At 40.0% G+C, this 23,891-nt stretch overlaps 1 protein-coding gene across 2 annotated transcripts; it reads right to left on the bottom strand.

The window, feature by feature from the left end:
* Positions 1-952: 952 nt before the first annotated feature.
* Positions 953-23,464, bottom strand: LOC149956346 (glucose dehydrogenase [FAD, quinone]-like). 2 transcript variants are annotated; one of them, XM_090165476.1, is made up of 11 exons: positions 23,404-23,464; positions 17,896-18,012; positions 16,085-16,290; positions 15,463-15,655; positions 11,582-11,713; positions 11,268-11,389; positions 3,707-3,877; positions 2,786-3,082; positions 2,334-2,508; positions 1,493-1,715; positions 953-1,169 (listed from the first exon to the last, which is right to left on the bottom strand). In XM_090165476.1, the coding sequence occupies exons 2-11, from the start codon at positions 17,993-17,995 to the stop codon at positions 1,007-1,009; spliced, it is 1,782 nt and encodes a 593-aa protein (XP_090021602.1). In that variant the 5' UTR covers positions 17,996-18,012; positions 23,404-23,464; the 3' UTR covers positions 953-1,006. The 2 variants fall into 2 exon arrangements, with proteins under 2 accessions (XP_090021602.1, XP_090021603.1); XM_090165477.1 differs by lacking the exon at positions 3,707-3,877.
* Between the last annotated feature and the right edge of the window lie 427 nt (positions 23,465-23,891).

The following is a 23,891-nucleotide window of genomic DNA, read 5'->3' as shown; positions in this document are numbered from 1 at the left end:
TTTCGAAAAAGAATTTATTTTAGCCTCCGAACGCTCAGGAGCTCTCGTAAAAAATACTAGACATTTTGTTTCTTAAAAATGTGTCTGGAACGCGTTTTTGAAAAAGTCTAATTTTTCTACTAGACACACCCCCTTTTTCCAAAATTAACGATACTTTTTCGTCTCTGGAAAGGGGCCCTTACTTCGGAATCAAGACGCTTAGGTGATAGGCCCTTGTTTGTCAGGACTCCAAAACAATTATCTGCCATAATCGTATAATGGGAATAAATTACAGGTGGTTACGAAAGGTTATGCAAAATTTTACGGAGTTGTAGGGGGGTGAGTTGGGAGGTATGCTTGTTATTCTCGATTTTCCTACAATGAGTGAAAAGAGCGCCAGAGAGCCGCAAAGTGTGGCCTACTAGCCCCTGGAAGTAGGCTGCAACTAGCACAAAATTAAGCAGCAGGGATTTTAATACAGTTTCTGTTTACTTTTTTACGCTGTTTACCTCGATTTGTTTACAATGTCCTTTTTAACCTATCACACGAACCCAAACCTTAATGTACGCATTTCCATGCGGTTTGGTTTTGGTAATGGCGGTCGATTGGGGAGGCGCGTTAAAGTGTGTATTGAAACGAGAGCCAAACTTCACCAGATAATTTAAATTGCTTTTTAAGGAGTAGCACTAGAAATGATATTGCGTGCATTTGATGATATGATTGTCCGAGATCAAGCTTGCGTTGCAGCCAATGGGAGTATATTTGAACCCACTTTTTAAACAATTAATGAGCGTTTTTGAAATAATTTCAGTGAAACCTAAATAAACTTTAATTTAAAGGTTGGTCTGTTAATTTTTTTTAAATAAAAGTTTAATTCCGTATATTGTACTTTGACAGTATCCAACTTTAGCCCCTTCTTTAAACTAACAATCAGAAATAAACAAAATACAGCCAGTAAAATTGATTGTCGTTGCCATTTTAAGCCATATTTATTAATAAATAAATTAATTTATTTTTAATTTCATCATTATATTGAAAAAATATAATTTGTTTTATGCTTTTGTCGTTCTTTCTTGATGATGTCGGCCGCCTTTTCGGCAATCATGATTACAGGCGCATTGGTATTCCCAGAGACGATTCTGGGCATCACTGACGCGTCCACAACTCTCAGCCCTTTTACACCTTTCAACCTATTATATTGAGAAAAACCGGAATTGCATTAGGCGCGTTCTGCTTGGGCTATCTAAATAAATTTAATTTTCAACTAGGGGTAATGGGAGCATTAAACTTAATTCAAATCTACATTTGAGAATAAGTCTAATCTTCACTCTAGTATAGTATGTAAATAGTAAAATAAAAGTTTTTTCTCAAGTTTTCGGAAATTTTTGAATCTATCATCTACGAAACGGAATAGCGCAAAAAATTGTTGGAAATTTAAAACAAAAATTTGAATTTACCCAAAAATAGAACATTTTAAACTGCTATTATTAATTCTATCTATTAAAAAAAGTACCTGAGATTCGAATCAACCACCGTGGTGTTATCTTTGACTCTTCCCATTTTGCACGTACCGCATCCGTGGTAAATGGAATTGGTAAGTGTCCTGGCAACGCAATCCAAGTATTGATCGCTCTTATAGTCGGTGAAGTTATCACAACCAGAGATTGGCGCCACCAATTTTGCCCCAAACTTCGATAGTGCCTTCGTCTCGGCAAATTCCATTATTTTCCTGAATGCTACCAAGAAAAACGATGCTTAAATAGAATCAATTTAAAAACTTTTAGGGCAAGCGAGTTTACATCTCATACATGGATCTAGTTTTAATTATTAAGTAAAATTTTAAGTTCTGGAAAATATCCAATCATCTAGCTTGTTCAATATATTTTATAGCTACGAATAAAAATTATTATTTATTTAAAAAAAAATATTAAAAAAAAATCACCAAATACTTTACAGCAAATTAAGATATGTCAATAGATCAATTTCGGGAGAAATTAATCTTACGATCACTTTTAAATACACACTTTGCAAATGGTGTTAGCTCAATCGTCTTATCCTAAGTATGGGACAAGACGATGAAACAGACGAGATAAAGGCGAATGGGAAGTAAGTCTTTACAAGGAAACCAGTGTTTATCTAACTGAATTTAGCTTTCAATTTATTGTAAAATTATTATATATAAATGTTAATTTTGTTAGTAGAAAAACCCACGAATACGTGTAAGAGAACACTATTGTTACTCCACTGATAACCGAAAAATTTTAAAGTGCTGATTCTGGCAGTGTAAATGTAACCAAAAGGTATCATTTTTTAATTCGAAACAAAAAGAAAATGGCGAAAGAAATTGAGCTCACCATAAATCAGTACTTTTACGTCATGAGGATTTTTCAAGTAATTCATCCTGATAATAGGCTGATCAAGAGGATTTTTAGATTTCAGCTTAATTTCCCCGTATGATTTTGGGTGAAGAACGACCGGAACTATCAAGAAAGTTTGCTTGTCGAAATAAGGCGTATAAAATTTCTTGATCTAAAAAAGATTGGAAATATTGTTAATGTAAGATTTTGTCATGTACTTACCATATATTTTTATGTGATCAAATTTCGCCAAAGATTAACTTAAGAAAATATGTTTTTTTTTTAATTTACTAAAGAATCTCCGTAATTTTTAAATTCGGTGTCAAAAACCCTAAATAGGCGTTTAAAAAGTTTTGCCTTTCTTGAAATGTCTGTTATTAAAACTTTAAATCGTGCAAGATTGGAAACTCACAAGTGGTCGATAAAGATAACTATAAAATCAAGATTACCGTCTCGTTAAAAAACTTCTGAACGGCCAAGTTTGAAATGAAGAAGAATTGTACGTCGTTGTAGTCGCCGTCTATTTCTTCGAAGGGGGATTTGAGGTAGCCGAAAACCTCCAGAACGTTCGGCGTCGAAAGTACCCCTGTTAATGTGGGGGGAAATTCGTAGTGTGATTGTGAGGTGTAATTAATTATGTCATTGAAAGTTGGTACTCCGGATGCGTTGACTGTGAACACCATTCCATAGGACGACACGTGGTCTTGAAGGTTTAATCCAACCGGAAGGTCAGCAATCACGTCAATCTGTCGACATTTATTTAAAAAAAGACTATTAACAAAAGTAAATAAATATAGTTTAATTTATATTGTAAGTTTTAAATTAACTATGCTTATTTTATTTCCCTATTGTTCCCAAAATCGACCAAAGTACTTGCAAGAGCCACCAAGTTCCCCCATCAATACAGTTTGTGTTTCAATTTTAAAGTTATACGTGTATTGTGGTTTCACATAAGTGTGCCTGTTCTCTATCTACCGCTAGTTAACATGAAAACGATTAATTGAATGACCTCATGTATCTCGTCGATTTCACTTTGCCTCATAGTCAGACTGAGCACGTGCAGTAAGCCATGCTGAAACGGAGAATCGTCGTGTTGATATTGCCCTTTTATCGCTTGTGGCGCTGAGCTAATTTGTGTAGAACGTTATTTCTTCCACATTTTACGCTCAGTTATTAAGAAATGTTTTCGAGTAAATCACTAACTTATTAAAATCTTTATAGACTTATGTTAGAGTGACACACTCAACATAACCGTTCAACGAAAGGAATTGCGCCGTTAAATACAGATATATAATAAATCATTTAATTTAAATTCTTCGTGATTATTGTATATTGGCATTTCCTCGCAATGTTTTTAAAAGATCTGGTACCTTCATTTCTTCCAGATGTGCCTTTGGCCCAATTCCGGAAAGCATAAGTAACTGAGGAGATTTAAACACTCCAGCACTTAAGATCACTTCACGTTTCGCATAAACTCTAAATGTTTTCTCATTTTTCATGTAAGTCACTCCTTTGGCCTTTTTTGACTTCGTGATAAGAATCTGAATTAAGGAATTTTTAGAAAAGTTAGTAAAGATTTATAAGACTTAGTTTCACACCAAAAGTGACACAACTTCCATCGTTGCTTATTAGTAGATTTTCATTTCACTCAATTAAAGCCAGAAAATACATTATTCTTTTCAAGTATTTTGTAATTCGTCCGCTGTTCAGTCAATTATTTTGTAGCAAAGCTGTGTAATCAAATTGATAATATAATTCCTTCCGCGATCGGATCGGGTTTTATCAATTTGGGAGAGCGACCACAGCTTAAACCGCGTCAGCCGACTGAAAAACTAACGGGTTTGTTCCTATAGCGCGAATTATTGTGGAATTGCTATTACGAACCTTAAAAGCGAAACACAAAACTATTTATTAAACAAAACACAATTATGTTCCATACGGGGGAACAAAACTGACCTTTCGGCTCCAAGACAACTTCTCTAGCCTAACATGTAAATATATTTTTCGGTTAACATATCCCTTTTTATATTAATTTTCACGTGAGCGAGCGCGCCTTCTCCATCTACCTTTTTTTTTCTCATGTCACGCGTTACGCTCCGCTCACGGTACATTTTCAAATATATAATCTAAATGTGCCTGAAACTCGGCTTAAAATATATATACAACAAAATATGCATAATTTAGATGATACAAACATTGAAATACCCCAATTCAAACGCGGAATAATTAACACTCCCCCCAAAAATGATACAAAGTGTTATTTTTTTTTAAAGTGAAATTTTTCGCGTACGGTTACTTTTCCTAGTCATTATTTACTTCTATAGGATACAAGAGTGAGATTGGTCGTTTTATCAATTTTCCGTTTGGCATTCGTACCATGCACGAACGGATGTAACCATCGGTTCGGTTTACAAAGGTTTTCGTTATTATTCCAAGCTTCCACAAGCTTCGGGGTGTCTTATCGCCGTGGACCATAACCACGTCATTTTCTTTCATGGATAACTCTTGACCCACAAGCGGCGAGTGATAAGCCGATCTAAGTTCCTTCACGTACTCGTTTTTAAAGCGATTCCAAATACGTTCCATTAAATTTTCGCGATATTTAATCCTATTCTCAAAATCCGCTATAAACGTAGGTGATTGGGCGGGAATTGGTAATGGCTTCGGTTTCTGCAACCACGGTTTCTAACTCTTGATAAGTGAGACTGGTCCGTCCCAGGACCTTCCTAAGAGTTGTTTTGACGGTTCTGACCATCCTTTCCCACCAACCGCCAGCCCAGCTGGCACGGTCGGTAATGAACCTCCACTGAATGCCTCGATCTCCGTAGAACTCGCGAGCTTCTTGACTGTTTATATTCTGCCATATAAGTTTGATATCTTCATCACCTCTCTGGAACGTCTTAGCATTGTCCGAGAATATGATGCCTGGAATACCTCGTCGACTGATGAACCTTCGTAGCGCAAGTAAAAATTCATGCGTGGTCATAAAAGGAACTAGCTCGAGATGTACTGCTCTGGTTACGGCGCAAGTACATAATATAATGTAGCATTTTTCGGATTGATCTGCGATTTTAACGTACAAAGGACCACAAAAGTCGACCCCGGTGTTCTGAAATACACGGGTTCGGTCGACTCTTTCCTTCGGTAAAGGCGCCCGGCTTCGCCTGCTGTCTTCGGCATGTTCTACAGTTCTTGATGACCCTTTGGCTAGTTGCCGCCCGGAAATTATCCAGTATCGCCCTCGTGATTGCGTATAAGAACTTTGAATTCCCGAGTGGAATACTTCGGCGTGGCTACGGATCATAATCAGTTCGGACAATCTGGACTCCTTTTTAAGAATGGCGGGATGTTTTTCGTCTTCGTTCAGGTTTGTTTCATTCAATCGGCCTCCTACTACAATAATACCATCTGAATTTAGAAATGGGTTCAAAGTAGCGATACACGATCCCCTGTCGACGGTTTCGCCCTTCTGCATCGCCTTGATCTCCGCTCCAAAGTCATGGTATTGACTGCATCGTACCCAGGCAAATTCCGCGTCTCGAATTTCTTCGGCTGAAATTGGTCCGGTTAATAGTGGTTTGTTTCTAAGTTTAAAATCGACAAATCTCCTAACGTAGGCGGTAATTCGGAATATTTTCTTCACGGAGTTGTGTCCTTGAAGATTAATTAGTTTTGATAAGCCCCTCTCTTCGACGTCTTTACAATTGACCAATAGAACAGTTTTCCTTCTCTCCTTTTCTAATTCTCCTGGATTCATTTTCTGGTTCTGCGGATCTGTACTAGGCCAGTTAGATTTCGGCTCTCTCAGGAATGGAGCTCCTTTCCACCATAACTTGCTGCTGGCAAGATCGTTTGCTTTACATCCTCGAGTCGGTAGGTCGGCTGGGTTGATGTTTCCCGCGCAATGACCCCAACTGTTTGAACTGACTAGAGCTTGGATGTCTCTTACCCGGTTCTGGACAAACGGCGTCCATTCCCTTTCTTCTCCTCTCGCCCAGTGGAGCGCTATGGTAGAATCGGTCCATAAGTACATCGGAATGTCGGGGTCTTTTAGCGCTTTTTTTACGGTCGTTATCAGGTGGGCTCCGAGGTAACATCCCATGAGTTCTAAACGCGGTAAACTTAACTCCTTGGTTAGTGGTGCGACTCTTGCCTTTGACGTGACAAATGAGGAGTGGATTTTGTTGTCTGCGGTTACGTAACGGATGTAGATTACGGTAGCAAACGCTTTAAGACTGGCATCACAAAATGCGTGTAATTCTTTGTGAACAACCGCTTCTCTTCCACTAAAATAACATCTTTCTAGTTGTATTTTCCTGATGTCTGGCATTTCGGTTTTCCATTCATTGTACTGGTCAGTTACTAGTTTCGGAAGCTATTCATCCCATGTGGTGTTTTCTTTCCATAATAGTTGCAACATCAACTTGGCTCGGATAGTGTACGGTGTCAGCATACCTAGCGGATCGAAGATTTGCGCTACGGCTCCTAGTATTTGACGTTGCGTTCCCTTTGTCTAATTGACGGATTGAGCTATCTTGGTGAGATCGAATGAAAACTTGTCGTTCGTCGCCTCCCACAACAATCCAAGAATTTTCTCACTTCCGGTACTGGCTCCTCCCTCGAATCGTGCTTCCTTATTTTTCGAGTAGTTTCCCTCTCTCGTCCATCTTTCTCTCAATGCCGTCGAATTCGTCTTCCACTTGCGCAGTTTCATATTAGCGCTCCCTAAAATTTCCGAGACCTTTGTTGACTTTTTGTAAGCCATCTCATCGTCTGGGCCTCCACTCAAGAGGTCGTCTACGTACAGATCTTCGTTAATGCATTTTACGGCTTCCGGTTTTGTATCGGAGTATTTTTCGGCGTGTAGGCGAATTGTGGCTGAGAGTAAAAATGGTGAGGTGGTAATTCCGAAGGCGACTCGGGCCATCTTCAATACTCGGAACTGGTCCTCTTCGATTCGACCTTGGTTTTCTTTCACCCAAAGGAAACGCAAAAAATCTCGTTCTTCCTCCGCCAGAGAAACCTGAAGAAAGGCTTTCTCTATATCGGCCATAATAGCTACGCGGTGACTTCGGAATCGGATAAGAAGATGAAGAATGTTTGGATTGAGATTTGGCCCACTTGCTAGACACGAATTTAGTGAAGGCTTTCCCTTTGCGTGGGATGAAGCGTCGAACACTACTCTCAGTTTTGTGGTTGTGCTCGATTCTCTTTTGACTGGTTGATGAGGGATGTAATAGCCTTCGGTGACGTTGAGTTCGCTTTCGTCTACCTCTACGGCTATGCCTTTCTGCAACTGGTCCTCGACAATTGCCTTGTAGTCTAGGTATAGTACTGGATTTTTTTTGAAGGTTTTTACTAAACTTCTCATTCGGATCTCCGCTATCTGACGGTTATTCGGAAGTTCACTTTGATCTACTCTCCATGGAAGGTAGACGTGGTATCTTCCATCCTTGAAGAATGTTTCTCTACGGAACTGCTCCCAAACATCATTCCCACTGAGTTTCTTCTCCTGTTTATCTTGTATCCCCAGAGATTCTATTTCCCAGAAGGATCTTAGCGTTCGGTTCAATTCTTCGTTGTCGTCCGCTACTCCAACTTTCATGCAGATTACTCCAACGTGTTTGACGGATACGGCTCTTTTGTCTATAGGACCCTGTATTGCCCATCCTAGTTTGGTATCGATAGCTACCAACGGTCCATTAATTCTTTCAATACGGTCGTTAACTACGTCGAAATAATAATCCGCTCCTATTAGGATTCCAATGCTGGAGACGGTCGGTGTATCCACGGAAGGTTCGTCAGCTAAAATCAATCCCCTTTCTTTGACGAATTTTTCGACTTCGTAACAGTTGACCAAGGTAGCGGTTTTGCATAAATAAGGCACTTCTATAGCTATTATCTCTATCTTCTTTCTCGGGTCTCTCTTGTTTTCTATGGTTAAGCGAACTGTATTTCTCTGGACGGCTGTGGGCGATTCGTTGGAAAAGTTTTCTATCGACACAATTTGACTACCTACCACCGGCAATTTTAGCTTTCTGGCTACTTCCTCCTTTATAAACGTGGCTTGGCTACAGCTGTCTAGAATACAACGAACTACTTCTTCTCTTCTCGGATTATCGGTGCTTTTCACTATTGCCATAGCGGTACCCAGTAAAACTTCTTTTCGACAGCCAACTATCGCTGAGATGACGGACTTCGATTCGGTGTTAGCCTTGAAATCGTTATCGGTAGTGACTTCATCGGTTACGGCGGCTTTCTCGGGCTTGTGAGCGGGATTCTTTTCACAAAGCGCCGAGTTGTGTCGACCACTGCAAAGCTGGCATTTACGGAATTTCGACGTACACGCGGAAGCTTTATGTTGTGTACGGGTACAGATAAAACATCTCTCCATGGTTCGGATGAGTTTTCTTTTCTCTTCTAAGGTGTAGCTACGGCAGTTCACGGACGCGTGGGTGGCGGATTTACAGAAAATGCAGTAAATTCTCCCCGTGGTAACGGTGGTATTCAGCGCGGCAGCGGTAACAGACGGTGAATTTTGACGAGGATTAAATCTTGCGGTTCTACTTTGATCGCGTGCGTCACGTGGTTTATAAGTTTGCGATTTCGTTTCTTCACCTTTTAGAACAGCGCAAGTCTCACGGCCTTCTACCTCACGTTTTATAAAACTCACCAACTCTCTCAAATCGAATTGTTTACTTTTATTGCAATCCATACTATATCTTAAGCAAATATCATCTGGTAGACTTGCAATAATAACGGAACACAATGAAACGCTGTTTGCAGTGGTATCAACGCCTAAAGCCGTTAAACTCCTTAAGTTTGTCTCTATCGAGTTGTAAAGTTTTCTTAATGCAAAAATGTTCTTTGAGTCTTCTACTTTAGTAAATGCGCGTATCTTATTCATTAGTTGGTTAATAACTAAATGTGTTTGGCCATATCTTTCTTCTAGCAATGAAACGGCTACGTCGTAATTCTGATCTGATACCTTCAAAACCTTCTAACAACTCTAAAGCTTCTCCTTGCAAATAAGATAACAGATATCGGAATTTTTCTACATCGCTTAACCCTCTTCGGTCGCGTATCGTTGACTTGAACCGCGACCAGAATCCCGGCCATTTCGTATAATCTCCTCTGAACTTGTGAAGTTCAAGGGTTGGTAATTTCGACTCCACCCGAGTGGTTGATTCGGTTATCGATGAGCCTTGGGTGCTGCTCGATACACTAGTAGCTCCTAACTGGCGAAGTCTTCGTTCGGCTTTCCTTTCGGCTAAGTGAACTTGGTCATCGTAGGTCCTTTCCTTGTACTCCTTTTTGATTTCTTCTTCATTATCTGATAGGAGTTCGGTTATTTGGTCGTCCAACTCTCGCAATTGCAATCTCTTCATCAATAATAGGGAAAGCTGATCTGATATCTCTTCGGCATCCTCGAGTTTCAACAGTCCTTCTAATGTTGTTAAATTCGTCGTGGTATCACTCCTCACAACGGATCGGATGGCTCTTAACTTGGTTAAATCGGATTCGGCTGCCATGTTTCACTAACGGATTTCTTGTTAAGTCTCACAGTAATGTACATACGATTATTTCTCAAGTTCCAGAATTCCCGGGTTTCGGCACCAAAATGTGGATTCCTTCCGCGATCGGATCGGGTTTTATCAATTTGGGAGAGCGACCACAGCTTAAACCGCGTCAGCCGACTGAAAAACTAACGGTTTTGTCCCTATAGCGCGAATTATTGTGGAATTGCTATTACGAACCTTAAAAGCGAAACACAAAACTATTTATTAAACGAAACACAATTATGTTCCATACGGGGGAACAAAACGGACCTTTCGGCTCCAAGACATGTCACGCGTTACGCTCCGCTCACGGTACATTTTCAAATATATAATCTAAATGTGCCTGAAACTCGGCTTAAAATATATATACAACAAAATATGCATAATTATGATGATACAAACATTGAAATACCCCAATTCAAACGCGGAATAATTAACATTTGACTTCGTGATAAGAATCTGAATTAAGGAATTTTTAGAAAAGTTAGTAAAGATTTATAAGACTTAGTTTCACACCAAAAGTGACACAACTTCCATCGTTGCTTATTAGTAGATTTTCATTTCACTCAATTAAAACCAGAAAATACATTATTCTTTTCAAGTATTTTGGAATTCGTCCGCTGTTCAGTCAATTATTTTATAGCAAAGCTGTGTAATCAAATTGATAATATAATATTAAATTTGTAAAAATTATGTACACCGACAATAAATGAGTCAGTTATTTCATGAAATGAAATCTTTTGTTTAAAAACTAAAATAAGCAATTAAAAGCGAATCGAATTTTTTTAAAAAGCCAGATCAGTGAAATACTATGGTTTACTCTCTTTTTAACCCAACTAGGTTCAAGAAATATTAACGCACACAATCTCCCTCAATAATTAAAAGGACGATAGTACTTACAAACGACGAACTGATCTGATTATTTCGCTCATTATTGCCAGAAATCTGAAGTTAGTCCCATGTAATACACATTTAATATTGCCATCACCCACATATCTGTGCCTAAATTATCTCACTATCGACTTCTCAAGTAACCGATCTTAACTGACTTGAGGGGTGTTTAATAACCTGATAAGGAAAACTAATCCAAATAAACGTTAATATTGCTTGCCTCCTGATAAATCTTATTAAAATGTAAACCAGCTCACATTTTGTCTCTAGGAACAAAGAATTCAGATTTGTATCGGGTTTTAATTCTGAACACATAACAACTTATCATATAATATTTTATCGTTAATTCAGATTGTTTGAAGTCTGATTTGTAAATATTATTAGACAGGCCATTTAAGCCAAATGATATCTGAGAATCGGTTAAACGCCCACGTCTATAAAAAGGACTATTGCAATTAAATATTTCGTTTCGAAACATTACTTTGGTCACATAAGCTCCGGTAATAATTTTCAAGTTCTTCCTTTTGTAAGCTGGTTTAAGGTACGCTTTTTCAGTGCCACAACGATATCCATTTCTGACTGTTAACTGCGCAGCGCTGAAACCTTAAATAAGAGGAAATTTCCATTAATCATGACCGCAGCGTACACCTTCGGGTGAGAGAAGGGACTACGCGTAGCTGCGGTTATCTGAAATATTTGTAGGTCCAGTGTCTTAAGAGTTTTGGTTAATTTGGTTTCACAGTTAATGGAAAAATTATAAATTTTAAGAAATGATTTTGAAAAATTAAAACAAACCTTCCTGTTTTTTACCGTTGTAATCTGAAATGGAGAAATTCAATTCTTTGGCGGCGTCCAAGTAAGCGTCTTTTAACACTGTTGTGTAGGAAGGTATTGACACCGTCAGTGGTCCGTTATTGCCGTGAAATTCTGAAGTAAATCAAATTTTGAATGTAAATGTATCGCAAGAATTATTTTAAGTCTTTAAAAATAACCGATGTCCGGTTATCGGATTTCGTGATTTATTAAAAATCTAAGGATTTCATAAATATAAAAATCACGAGTTTCGTACTATATTGTAATTAGTGGATTGTGGAGCAACGCTTTCCCTGACGTTCACGCTATCTTCCGAGACAACACTCTCCCCCACCTGCCACAGGCCGTCTATAAATACAGAGACGCCAGCCAACGATGGGCAGACCAGCCACAGTCCCAGACCAGCTCACATAGCTCCAAGAGCCACGCTTGGCCTATAAATACAGAGACGCCAGCCGACGATGGGCAGACCAGCCCCATTCCCAGACCAGCTCACATAGCTCCGAGAGCCGCGCTCTGCCTATAAATACAGAGACGCCAGCCGACGATGGGCAGACCAGCCGCCGTCCCAGACAAGCTCACATAGCTCCGAGAGCCACGCTTGGCCTATAAATACAGAGACGCCAGCCGACGATGGGCAGACCAGCCTTATTCCCAGACTAGCTCACATAGCTCCGAGAGCCGCGCTCTGCCTATAAATACAGAGACGCCAGCTGACGATGGGCAGACCAGCCGCATTCCCAGACCAGCTCACATAGCTCCGAGAGCCGCGCTCTGCCTATAAATACAGAGACGCCAGCTGACGATGGGCAGACCAGCCGCAGTCCCAGACCAGCTCACATAGCTCCGAGAGCCACGCTTGGCCTATAAATACAGAGACGCCAGCCGACGATGGGCAGACCAGCCGCATTCCCAGACCAGCTCACATAGCTCCGAGAGCCGCGCTCTGCCTATAAATACAGAGACGCCAGCCGACGATGGGCAGACCAGCCGCAGTCCCAGACCAGCTCACATAGCTCCGAGAGCCACGATGGCCTATAAATACAGAGACGCCAGCCGATGATGGGCAGACCAGCCGCATTCCCAGACTAGCTCACATAGCTCCGAGAGCCGCGCTCTGCCTATAAATACAGAGACGACAGCCGACGATGGGCAGACCAGCCTTATTCCCAGACTAGCTCACATAGCTCCGAGAGCCGCGCTCTGCCTATAAATACAGAGACGCCAGCCGACGATGGGCAGACCAGCCGCATTCCCAGACTAGCTCACATAGCTCGGAGAGCCGCGCTCTGCCTATAAATACCGAGACGCCAGCTGACGATGGGCAGACCAGCCGAAGTACCAGGCCAGCTCACATAGCTCCAAGAGCCACGCTCTGCCTATAAATACAGAGACGCCAGCCGACGATGGGCAGACCAGCCGCATTCCCAGACCAGCTCACATAGCTCCGAGAGCCACGCTTGGCCTATAAATACAGAGACGCCAGCCGACGATGGGCAGACCAGCCTTATTCCAAGACTAGCTCACATAGCTCCGAGAGCCGCGCTCTGCCTATAAATACAGAGACGCCAGCTGACGATGGGCAGACCAGCCGCATTCCCAGACTAGCTCACATAGCTCCGAGAGCCGCGCTCTGCCTATAAATACAGAGACGACAGCCGACGATGGGCAGACCAGCCTTATTCCCAGACTAGCTCCCATAGCTCCGAGAGCCGCGCTCTGCCTATAAATACAGAGACGCCAGCCGACGATGGGCAGACCAGCCGCATTCCCAGACTAGCTCACATAGCTCGGAGAGCCGCGCTCTGCCTATAAATACCGAGACGCCAGCTGACGATGGGCAGACCAGCCGAAGTACCAGGCCAGCTCACATAGCTCCGAGAGCCACGCTCTGCCTATAAATACAGAGACGCCAGCCGACGATGGGCAGACCAGCCGCATTCCCAGACCAGCTCACATAGCTCCGAGAGCCGCGCTCTGCCTATAAATACAGAGACGCCAGCCAACGATGGGCAGACCAGCCGCAGTCCCAGGCCAGCTCACATAGCTCCGAGAGCCACGCTCTGCCTATAAATACAGAGACGCCAGCCGACGATGGGCAGACCAGCCGCATTCCCAGACCAGCTCACATAGCTCCGAGAGCCGCGCTCTGCCTATAAATACAGAGACGCCAGCCGACGATGGGCAGACCAGCCGCAGTCCCAGACCAGCTCACATAGCTCCGAGAGCCACGCTTGGCCTATAAATACAGAGACGCCAGCCGACGATGGGCAGACCAGCCTTATTCCCAGACTAGCTCACATAGCTCCGAGAGCCGCGCTCTGCCTATAAATACAGAGACGCCAGCTGACGATGGGCAGACCAGCCGCATTCCCAGACCAGCTCACATAGCTCCGAGAGCCGCGCTCTGCCTATAAATACAGAGACGCCAGCTGACGATGGGCAGACCAGTCGCAGTCCCAGACCAGCTCACATAGCTCCGAGAGCCACGCTTGGCCTATAAATACAGAGACGCCAGCCGACGATGGGCAGACCAGCCGCATTCCCAGACCAGCTCACATAGCTCCGAGAGCCGCGCTCTGCCTATAAATACAGAGACGCCAGCCGACGATGGGCTGACCAGCCGCAGTCCCAGACCAGCTCACATAGCTCCGAGAGCCACGATGGCCTATAAATACAGAGACGCCAGCCGATGATGGGCAGACCAGCCGCATTTCCAGACTAGCTCACATAGCTCCGAGAGCCGCGCTCTGCCTATAAATACAGAGACGACAGCCGACGATGGGCAGACCAGCCTTATTCCCAGACTAGCTCACATAGCTCCGAGAGCCGCGCTCTGCCTATAAATACAGAGACGCCAGCCGACGATGGGCAGACCAGCCGCATTCCCAGACCAGCTCACATAGCTCCGAGAGCCGCGCTCTGCCTATAAATACAGAGACGCCAGCCGACGATGGGCAGACCAGCCGCAGTCCCAGACCAGCTCACATAGCTCCGAGAGCCACGCTTGGCCTATAAATACAGAGACGCCAGCCGACGATGGGCAGACCAGCCTTATTCCCAGACTAGCTCACATAGCTCCGAGAGCCGCGCTCTGCCTATAAATACAGAGACGCCAGCTGACGATGGGCAGACCAGCCGCATTCCCAGACCAGCTCACATAGCTCCGAGAGCCGCGCTCTGCCTATAAATACAGAGACGCCAGCTGACGATGGGCAGACCAGCCGCAGTCCCAGACCAGCTCACATAGCTCCGAGAGCCACGCTTGGCCTATAAATACAGAGACGCCAGCCGACGATGGGCTGACCAGCCGCAGTCCCAGACCAGCTCACATAGCTCCGAGAGCCACGATGGCCTATAAATACAGAGACGCCAGCCGATGATGGGCAGACCAGCCGCATTCCCAGGCCAGCTCACATAGCTCCGAGAGCCACGGTCTGCCTATAAATACAGAGACGCCAGCCGACGATGGGCAGACCAGCTCACATAGCTCCGAGAGCCGCGCTCTGCCTATAAATACAGAGACGCCAGCCGACGATGGGCAGACCAGCCGCATTCCCAGACTAGCTCACATAGCTCCGAGAGCCGCGCTCTGCCTATAAATACCGAGACGCCAGCTGACGATGGGCAGACCAGCCGCATTCCCAGACCAGCTCACATAGCTCCGAGAGCTGCGCTCTGCCTATAAATACCGAGACGCCAGCCGACGATGGGCAGACCTTTCTGTATTAAAAAACTTAACTGCATGGAAGTTAATGTAAGGATCAAGTTCAAAATCCATAAAATCACGAAAACTGTTTAAATTCCAAATACTATTTTCTAGGAAAATCGACAAGAGAAGGTAGAATTAAGCGTTTCATTACCTTTATCTATGATGTCGGTTTGAATGACGTTCTTCTCTGCCTTTTTAAAATATGGAAGAACATCTTTGTAGGCCCAACCTTGCGCTCCGTTTTTCTGCCACAAATCATAATCCTTTCTGTTGCCTCGAGCGTACAACATGTAATTGATCTTGCTTGCTCCTCCCAAAGTTTTTGCGGCGTAATACGGACATACCTGGAATTTTAATATAATTTATACATTAAAAAATTTTATTCTTTAAATGTTAAATATAATTAGATTTGAAGAGCGCAAATAATAAATTATTGCATTAAACTATATATACTTATGTATTATAGAATTTTCAATATTTATCTCGATAATCCTCGGGTATGTTATACTTAGAGTTAAAATTTCATGAAATTTTTTAATTTAAAGTGATTTCTGATAATACTTTGTTAAGGGATCCATCAGGCTAAAAGTGAAGGTTGAAATGGCACTACCTTTGATGGCGTAATGCAAACCATTGTGGTTGTGGAAAAAGCGTTGAAATGTTTGGTTTATCACTCCCACCTTAATGATATTGTTTTTTATTCAACTTTACAAAACACGTTGTTGAAAAATTCAAATAAAAATATATAAGAATATATTTTCAAATAGCCTAACCTCTCCAATCGAACCCCAACAAGAGTTGTTTTGTTTTTCGATTTTGTAATTCCAGTTAATAAAGGTGTTTTCAGTGAAATTGCCCAGTAACAGTGGGATATCTGTTTCCCTCGGCGCTGGTTCTCCGGCTTCCAGCAAAAGGACGTAGATGTCTTTGTCCTCGCTCAATCTATTGGCCAAGGTAGCTCCGGCTGATCCAGCACCAACTGCGGAACCCAATTCATAAAAAGTAAAACGTTTGAAATGTTTCATATATTTTTAAAGTATAGCCTTTTAGCCGGTCTAGATCACCAATCTCTAGGTCAATATATCCACACCCCTGAACTTGGGCGATCAATGTAAATGTTAGCCTACTTAGAATTTATAAAGGGCCCCAAATTTTAAGAAATGAGTCGACGTTTCTTTGAACAATTTACATTTGTTCCTCAGGACAAATTTTAGAAATAGAAACACAAAATGAAGTTTAAATTACGTTTTGTGGTAAAACCAATAGAGGCTTCTTTAAAATATTAGTCTGAAATGAGCTAACAGCGCTTCAATTGTTAAAGCCATTTACAAACTTTCTAGTTGGATATCATTATTTTCCGGAGAGGTTTTAACGGACCTAAGTAAAGGAGGCTGCAATTCCATTCCTCTAGTATCAGTACTAATCACTTTTTCTTCGTGTTTTCCAAAGTTCTTTAAACGATTTGGTTTTTCAACTTTGATAAAACTCTGTTTGATCCTTTGCTGGCTTAAAACTAAAGCTTTAGAGCAGAAATTTCAAAATCTTAGACTACAAAATTTCGTAATGGAAATGTTTAAATCTGAATAAAAAGGCAGTTTTAAGCTTTTTAGATAGGTTTATATTTATAAAACTTTCATAGAAACAGTTATTTAAATGTTTTTCTTTGAACATTTCAGTAGAACCTCACATGCGGAACAAGTACCCTTTCGACGTTACGTCATTTGTGAGGTGCACCAAACACATAACGCTATAAAAAAATTATAATTTAATTTTGCTCTGTATTTAATTAATAATATTATATAAAAACTAGTCCCCAGATTTAGGAATTCTATCATGTTGAGCTCATAAGTTAATATGAATTTTTCGAGTTGAGTTTAAATTTTACTATTTCTAGTTAGAAATATCAAAAGCATGTCACGTAATTAAATAAATTTCTTTAGTTGAACTGCCCCCAATCCAGAAAAATAAGCGTATTTAGCGAGAAAACCATTCTTAAACTAAAAAAGAACGTGCTGCTCCTACGTACAGACTCTATGAACAACGTTCCATATACTATTAACGTTTCTTATCACAATTCCTAACTCTTCTCCAAGCTTTCAATATAGGTACACTCGCAACTGTATTCTTGTTTAATTTACTCTATGTAATGAAAAAAATAAAACTACACTTAATTTTATAGATAATTTTGGGTTACGGAATTTGTGAAAGAAACAGAACTAAAAATTCAAATGTAACAGAAAACTTTAGGACTATTCACGAGCTCGTGGCAGCTGGGGTCGTGACGAGTGAGTCGAGTTCGAGTCGAGCTGACTCAAAGGCGGCTCCATTATACCGGCGAGCTTTTTTTTTGACCTAGCCGAGCCTAGCCGAACGAATTGGTAACAAGCCATATTGGCCCACGAGCCAGCTCGCGCGCTTATCGGCTATAAGCGGGTATTACCTTACTCACATCTCCTCGCGAATAAAAAGGTCAGTCTGTAAACCAGCGCCTCTGTCGGGTGTGGGAGAAAGCTTATACCTTTAACTCCTTTAAATAAATGTGTATTTTCTGCTACTTAAAAATTTCAATTATACACAAACATACCTATTACGTAATGATATTTATTTGTACAATAAATATATATTAAATTGGTCCCAGTAATGGTCAACACAATAATGATTTCGACATATTTCCACATTGTCATAATTCATACAACAAAACCTGCAACAAATAAAAACAATTGTCTAAAAATTTGATTGATTATATTTTATTCAACGGTGCTTTGAATTTAAATAAAAACCCATAGTTAAGGTATAAAAGCTCGTTTTAGGTAGAGCTGTTTCTGGGAACCATTTCCATGATAATTTTAATTCAAAGTAATCAATTGTTTAATAGTTAAGTCTTGGACAATATCATTTAACAGTATTTAATAAATCAAATCAAATTGAAATAAATTTGGAAGTACTGATTGCAAAAGACGATATTCAAATTGCGGTTAGCAATTTAAAACATAAAATGCTTTTGAATATGCAGAATAATAATCTATAGACTCTCATCTAAACATATTTTCAGGTCTGTAGCCAGCGAAGGGGCCCGAAGGGACCCTGCTTCCTCAAAAATAATTTGTGCCTTCCTCTAAAAAATTTTAGTGCTCCCTCAAGAAGTATCAGTGCCCCCCAGAAAAATATAAAAGTAAACAAAATCAATAAAATATATCCTATTCACATTTTATATTTAGTTAAGTCCAACTCTCTAGACTATATTAGTTTCTTTTGTGTACCTGGCTTTACTATATTAGTATCACTTCCGCCCTTTGAAGTTGAAAGTTTTAGCGGTAGCAGAAATGTAATATGGCACGTAATCGAGTACAAATATTGATTGAACTATACTAACTATTTCCCATAGTACTGTATGCTATTGTAGGCTGTGGTCGTGTATTCATTTTTACCCAAGTGTACTAACTGCGGCTTATTTCCCTCTATTCCCTCCGTATAGTGACGTTCTATGGTTCAGAATAATGGAAGGTTCTCAATAGGTGTTTCCATCAAATAGTGACGTTCTATGGTTCAGAATAATGGAAGGTTATCAATAGGTGTTTCCATCAAATAGTGACGTTCTATGGTTCAGAATAATGGAAGGTTATCAATAGGTGTTTCCATCAAATAGTGACGTTCTATGGTTCAGAATAATGGAAGGTTCTCAATAGGTGTTTCCATCAAATAGTGACGTTCTATGGTTCAGAATAATGGAAGGTTATCAATAGGTGTTTCCATCAAATAGTGACGTTCTATGGTTCAGAATAATGGAAGGTTATCAATAGGTGTTTCCATCAAATAGTGACGTTCTATGGTTCAGAATAATGGAAGGTTCTCAATAGGTGTTTCCATCAAATAAAACAATAAAAAAATGAAGTATAAAATGTTTTTATCCGCGTCACTATTTAAAGCTTTTTATTATTTTATTGGCCAGCGCGTTTCGCACGTATACTTCAAATTGCAAATACTTTATCGACTCGAGCAAGCCATCTCTACTTTCCATAACTATAGCTAGTGACGTAGAAAATACATGACCTCCCGAATTTTATAAAAACACCTATTGGCGTTATTCCCATTTTCCTCAATCGGCAGTTTTCGGAAACTTTCGTGTGGAACATGGTAAAGCAGACGCTATTTTTCGTTCTAAATTATTTATTTCACAACGAAAATGTACCGCAACCCGGTTAATAAGTTGCTGGTAAAGAACAATTTAGAACGATTAATGCATGGCAACCCTGTTAAAATAGCGTCTGCTTCACCGTGTCTCAAACGAAAACTTCCGAAAACCGCCGCTTGAGGGAAATATAAATAACGACTAATACACCATTTTAGTTTCGCTATCGACTCGCATGAGATTAATCAAGTCATTTTTATCCAAAGTATGGATAAATTTCTGGTAGCATCACAAAAGAAATAAAGACCGAACTAAGGTGATTGGAAATCAATTTCAATTAACGTTTTATTTAAATTTAATTTATATTCATTTAAACCACCTGTCCCAAAGCCGTGGGGAAGTAGTCTTAACCTCATTGGTCTTTGGAAATAAATTGATTTTTTAAGGGTGCCCCAACTGAAAAATCCTGGCTACATGCCTGAATATTTCATCAAAGCATAAGTGAAAATAAAATCTTCGACGACGTATTATAGAACCAACTACAAATCCCGAGAAACTGAGGAAATTGAAAACGAATGTTTTACCGCCATTAATGTATCGGATTTAAGGGCCAGTACTCAGCCATGCGTTCCGATCTGTTTTCAACTTGTCACGGAAGCATTGGGTGTTATGTTAATTTTAATACATATAAAAGGATACATAAACTAAAAACCACTTTCTGTACAATAAACAGATGTATTTAAAATCTACTTAACTAGGTTCGCGTACCATTCGAGAGCTTCCTCAGGTCTGACCTGAAGAAGTATTGTATTTAATTTAATCTTAACTTTATCATTTGGTAAATCCATGTTTCTTGGCGTTTCTAGTGCGACTCCTGTCTGCCTATTGCGGAGACCCGGAAAGCCGACGCAGTTTTTATTTTCGTTGATCTAGGTTAGTTGAACTTTCTTAAAAATGAATTAATTACCTATCCATCCCAATCAAACTCTAAATTTAGCTATTTCATATTTAAATTTAAGTCCTTTATTATCTTGAGTCATTTTAAGTGTATATTTCATTAGAGTATTTTTGAAGTTTTGAATTAAAATTTTAATTCTATTAGATGTTATGCCCATATCCCCTAATGAGTGTCAATATTGAGTGGTTCTATAAATAATTCTATTAGTAATCATATTCATTTTTAAGCAACCTCTTCTTTTTTCGATTGTTTACAAACAAAACTCAACCCTTGAGCGGAAAAAAACTATCCTTAACCTCCTTATTCTCTTAATTTCAGTCTTGGGGGCAATTTGTGATACGCGCGAAAACAAATTTAAAGGTGTTTAAAACTGGATAATCGCTAGCTCTCTCATAAGATACGTGTACTCTGCTAGTAATTTCAGAGCAGCTCATCATAAGATTTGTGTATTCCACTGGAAATCCCAGACCAGCTCATCATAAGATTCGTGAACTCCACTGGCCATCTCAGACCAGCTAGTCATAAGACTCGTTTACTTCACTGTCCAAATCAGACCAGCTAGTCATAAGACTCGTTTACTTCACTGTCCAAATCAGACCAGCTCGTCATAAGACTCGTTTACTCCACTGGCCAAATCTGACCAACTCGTCATAAGACTCGTTTACTCCACTGTCCAAATCAGACCAGCTCGTCAAAAGACTCTTTAACTCCACTGGCAATATCAGAGCAGCTCGGCAGACAATTCGTGTACTCCACTGGCCATCTCAGAGCAACTCGTCATAAGGCTCAAGTACTTCACTGGCCAAATCAGACCAGCTCATCATAAGACTCGTTTACTCCACTGGTCAAATCAGACCAGCTCGTCATAAGACTCGTTTACTCCACTGGCCATCTCAGAGCAACTCGTCATAAGGCTCGTGTACTCCACTGGCCATCTCAGAGCAGCGCGTCATAAGATTCGTGTACTCCACTGGCCATCTCAGAAAAGCTCGTCATAAGATTTGTGTACACCCCTGGCAATATCATAACAGCTCGTCATAAGATTTGTGTATTCCATTCACGATTCGCTCCGGTAGTTAGTAATTCATCCACGTCATCATGGTTCCGTTAAATACTGACATATACAAAAAGGTCCACCTTGAGTAATCAAAAGAAAAATCAGGCACAGGCCCCTCAGCCGTCAGCACCTTACCCATCCTAGGGGAGGAATGTATGTTATATTTACCTTCCAGATGAATGGCCCCTTATAAATAAGGGTGGATAACAATAAATTGTATTTCTATGACAGTAAAGAAATAAATATACCAAATGGGAATGGTATACACAAATACAAACCATATACAGAAACTATTTAACATATATTAGTATAAATCGATGTTTGCCTGTAAACATTTAACTGCTAGGTATTTTGAAGTCTAGCGAGTGTCGGATTTTCCCTTAATTAATAATTTCACGAGTTGTTTTAAAATATCCAATCACCCAGGTGATGTGAAAAAAAAATTAAATATTTTGTTAACAGTTCCAAAAAAGTCACCATATCTACAGTGACATTAGCTGCATGAACACCAATTAAATGGTAAAAATCGAGCTAATGAATTTTGTTGTAAAATACGCGCCTGCACTCCGCGATAATTTCCTGCCGTGTTAATCCAAGATATTTAGATCGTCTAACTTTATTTTATTTACAATTTATTTTGCAAGACCCTCACCTGTCTTTTCATTAATGCATATACAGTTAAAAAAATTTACAACGGATATTTTATCTTCTTTATGTACATAACGAATGATTTGACTCATTTGTTCTTTGTGAGAGACGTCTGGAGAGGAATCGAATATTATTGTAAAATATTTGCAAGTGTTATTTATTTTATAATATTGACTTGATTTCCTAATTAAATTATGGTTCATTTTGAATTTAAGGATATACATAAAACAACATTTGGCCGTTATTAAATCCATCGGAAATGGTTTATTAATTCCAGCACATTAAGAAATATCCCACACTTAGGGTTTTCTATTGCAGTACTTGATCTTCTTAAGGTTAGATTATTCTGCGCACAAAATAAAATTGCATCAAGAATATTTTCAAGAACCGATCGCCACTTTTCTTTTTCAGATAAATATTGAGAATGAAGTTAGTCATTAATTGTCGCTCCGCTTTGTAAACGATTTTTGAAGTTGCAAGTTATTCGAGGAAAACTTAATTTTATTTAAAAAATACTCGAATATCAAGTTTCATTGCATTTACGAACGTAGTTAATTTGGAATATTTAAAATAAATACATTTTGGGCTTGAATTTTGGCGGCTTTGGTAACGTCACTAAAACGAGCTCTCTCATTGCGTGTTAACTATTTTATTTAATAAAATTTAAGCTTTCTCTTTTGGTTTTAGCCTGATTAATCAGAAATTATAGCTTTTAGAGCTTTAAAATGGCTTTTTGTGAAGGCCAAAGATAAAGTTTCCCTCAGTCTAAATAGTTTTAGCTTCAGAAAGAATTTATATATTAACATGTTGGCAAGCCAAAATATACCTCTCCTCGGAAGAGTTTGCCCTTGTGCGTATTAACTACTGGCCACGGCACTCAACGATATACCGCCATATCCAGAGCGACCTCCTCAAAACGCAAACCCAGTCTTATCCCGACCGGTATAATATATTTTATTTTAAATAAAATAAATATAAACAACTTGAAAACGTGAAAGTCCATGGCTTAGCGGTAAAATATCCAGCTGCTAAGAATATGATAGTAATATATAGTTAGTGTAGGGAGCTGTTGGCTCACGTGTCATGCAGGGCTCTCCACCACCCACGCATTATAACCCAACCACCTGAATTAAAGGCTTCAAAAGTCGCTTAATGACTTAGGTGGTGCCTTGGGTATAAGCCTAGCTGATTATTATTATTATTATTATTATAATTCGTGTTCTATACCTGGCCACGATGGTAAAATCAATTAATTATAATTTAATAAATAAATAATAAAGAAAAACGAAAAACACCTTACCGTTAACAATTCCCGGCTTATAACGGACACAAAAAACTTCAACTGAATAATGAAGGCTAAACGACCGGGCGAATCTCAATATAAATAAAACCAACGTAACCACTTTAATAAAAATGCATCATACATTTAAAGCCGATAAGAAAACACGTAAAATAAATTACGAAGATACCAGTAAAAACAAGTTGGCTAGCCATAATATACCTCTCCTCGGAAGAATGGTCCCTAGTGGTAATAATTTCTCGAGACGACCCTTAAATATATATATCCGTAATTCAGAATTATTTACTAAACACGTAATACCGGTTTAATCCCGCCCGGTATAAAATTTTAATTTTAATAATTGAGACGAAACAACCGAGTTTAACTTATTCAGAATAATATAAATTAAGTAGTTACAAAATAGAGTTAAACGTACAAAAACAATACACAATTGAATTTTACCCTATTTACAGAACATGTTTATCAGTTAAATATAATACGAAGCAAAT

This window comes from Leiobunum rupestre, chromosome 2, assembly GCF_980474605.1.
Source record: "Leiobunum rupestre chromosome 2, qqLeiRupe1.1.hap1, whole genome shotgun sequence".
In the NCBI taxonomy this organism is placed as follows: domain Eukaryota; kingdom Metazoa; phylum Arthropoda; class Arachnida; order Opiliones; family Sclerosomatidae; genus Leiobunum; species Leiobunum rupestre.
This window is presented reverse-complemented; position numbering and strand designations above follow the sequence as displayed.

Excerpts from the sequence above, each read along its gene's own strand:
- LOC149956346 (XM_090165476.1), bottom strand. The coding sequence starts at position 17,995 with ATGACAATGTGGAAATATGTCGAAATCATTATTGTGTTGACCATTACT. Across the intron at positions 11,390-11,581 it reads CAACGGTAAAAAACAGGAAG|GTTTCAGCGCTGCGCAGTTA; the intron begins GTTTGTTTTAAT and ends CTCTTATTTAAG. Across the intron at positions 3,083-3,706 it reads CACATCTGGAAGAAATGAAG|ATTGACGTGATTGCTGACCT; the intron begins GTACCAGATCTT and ends AAATGTCGACAG.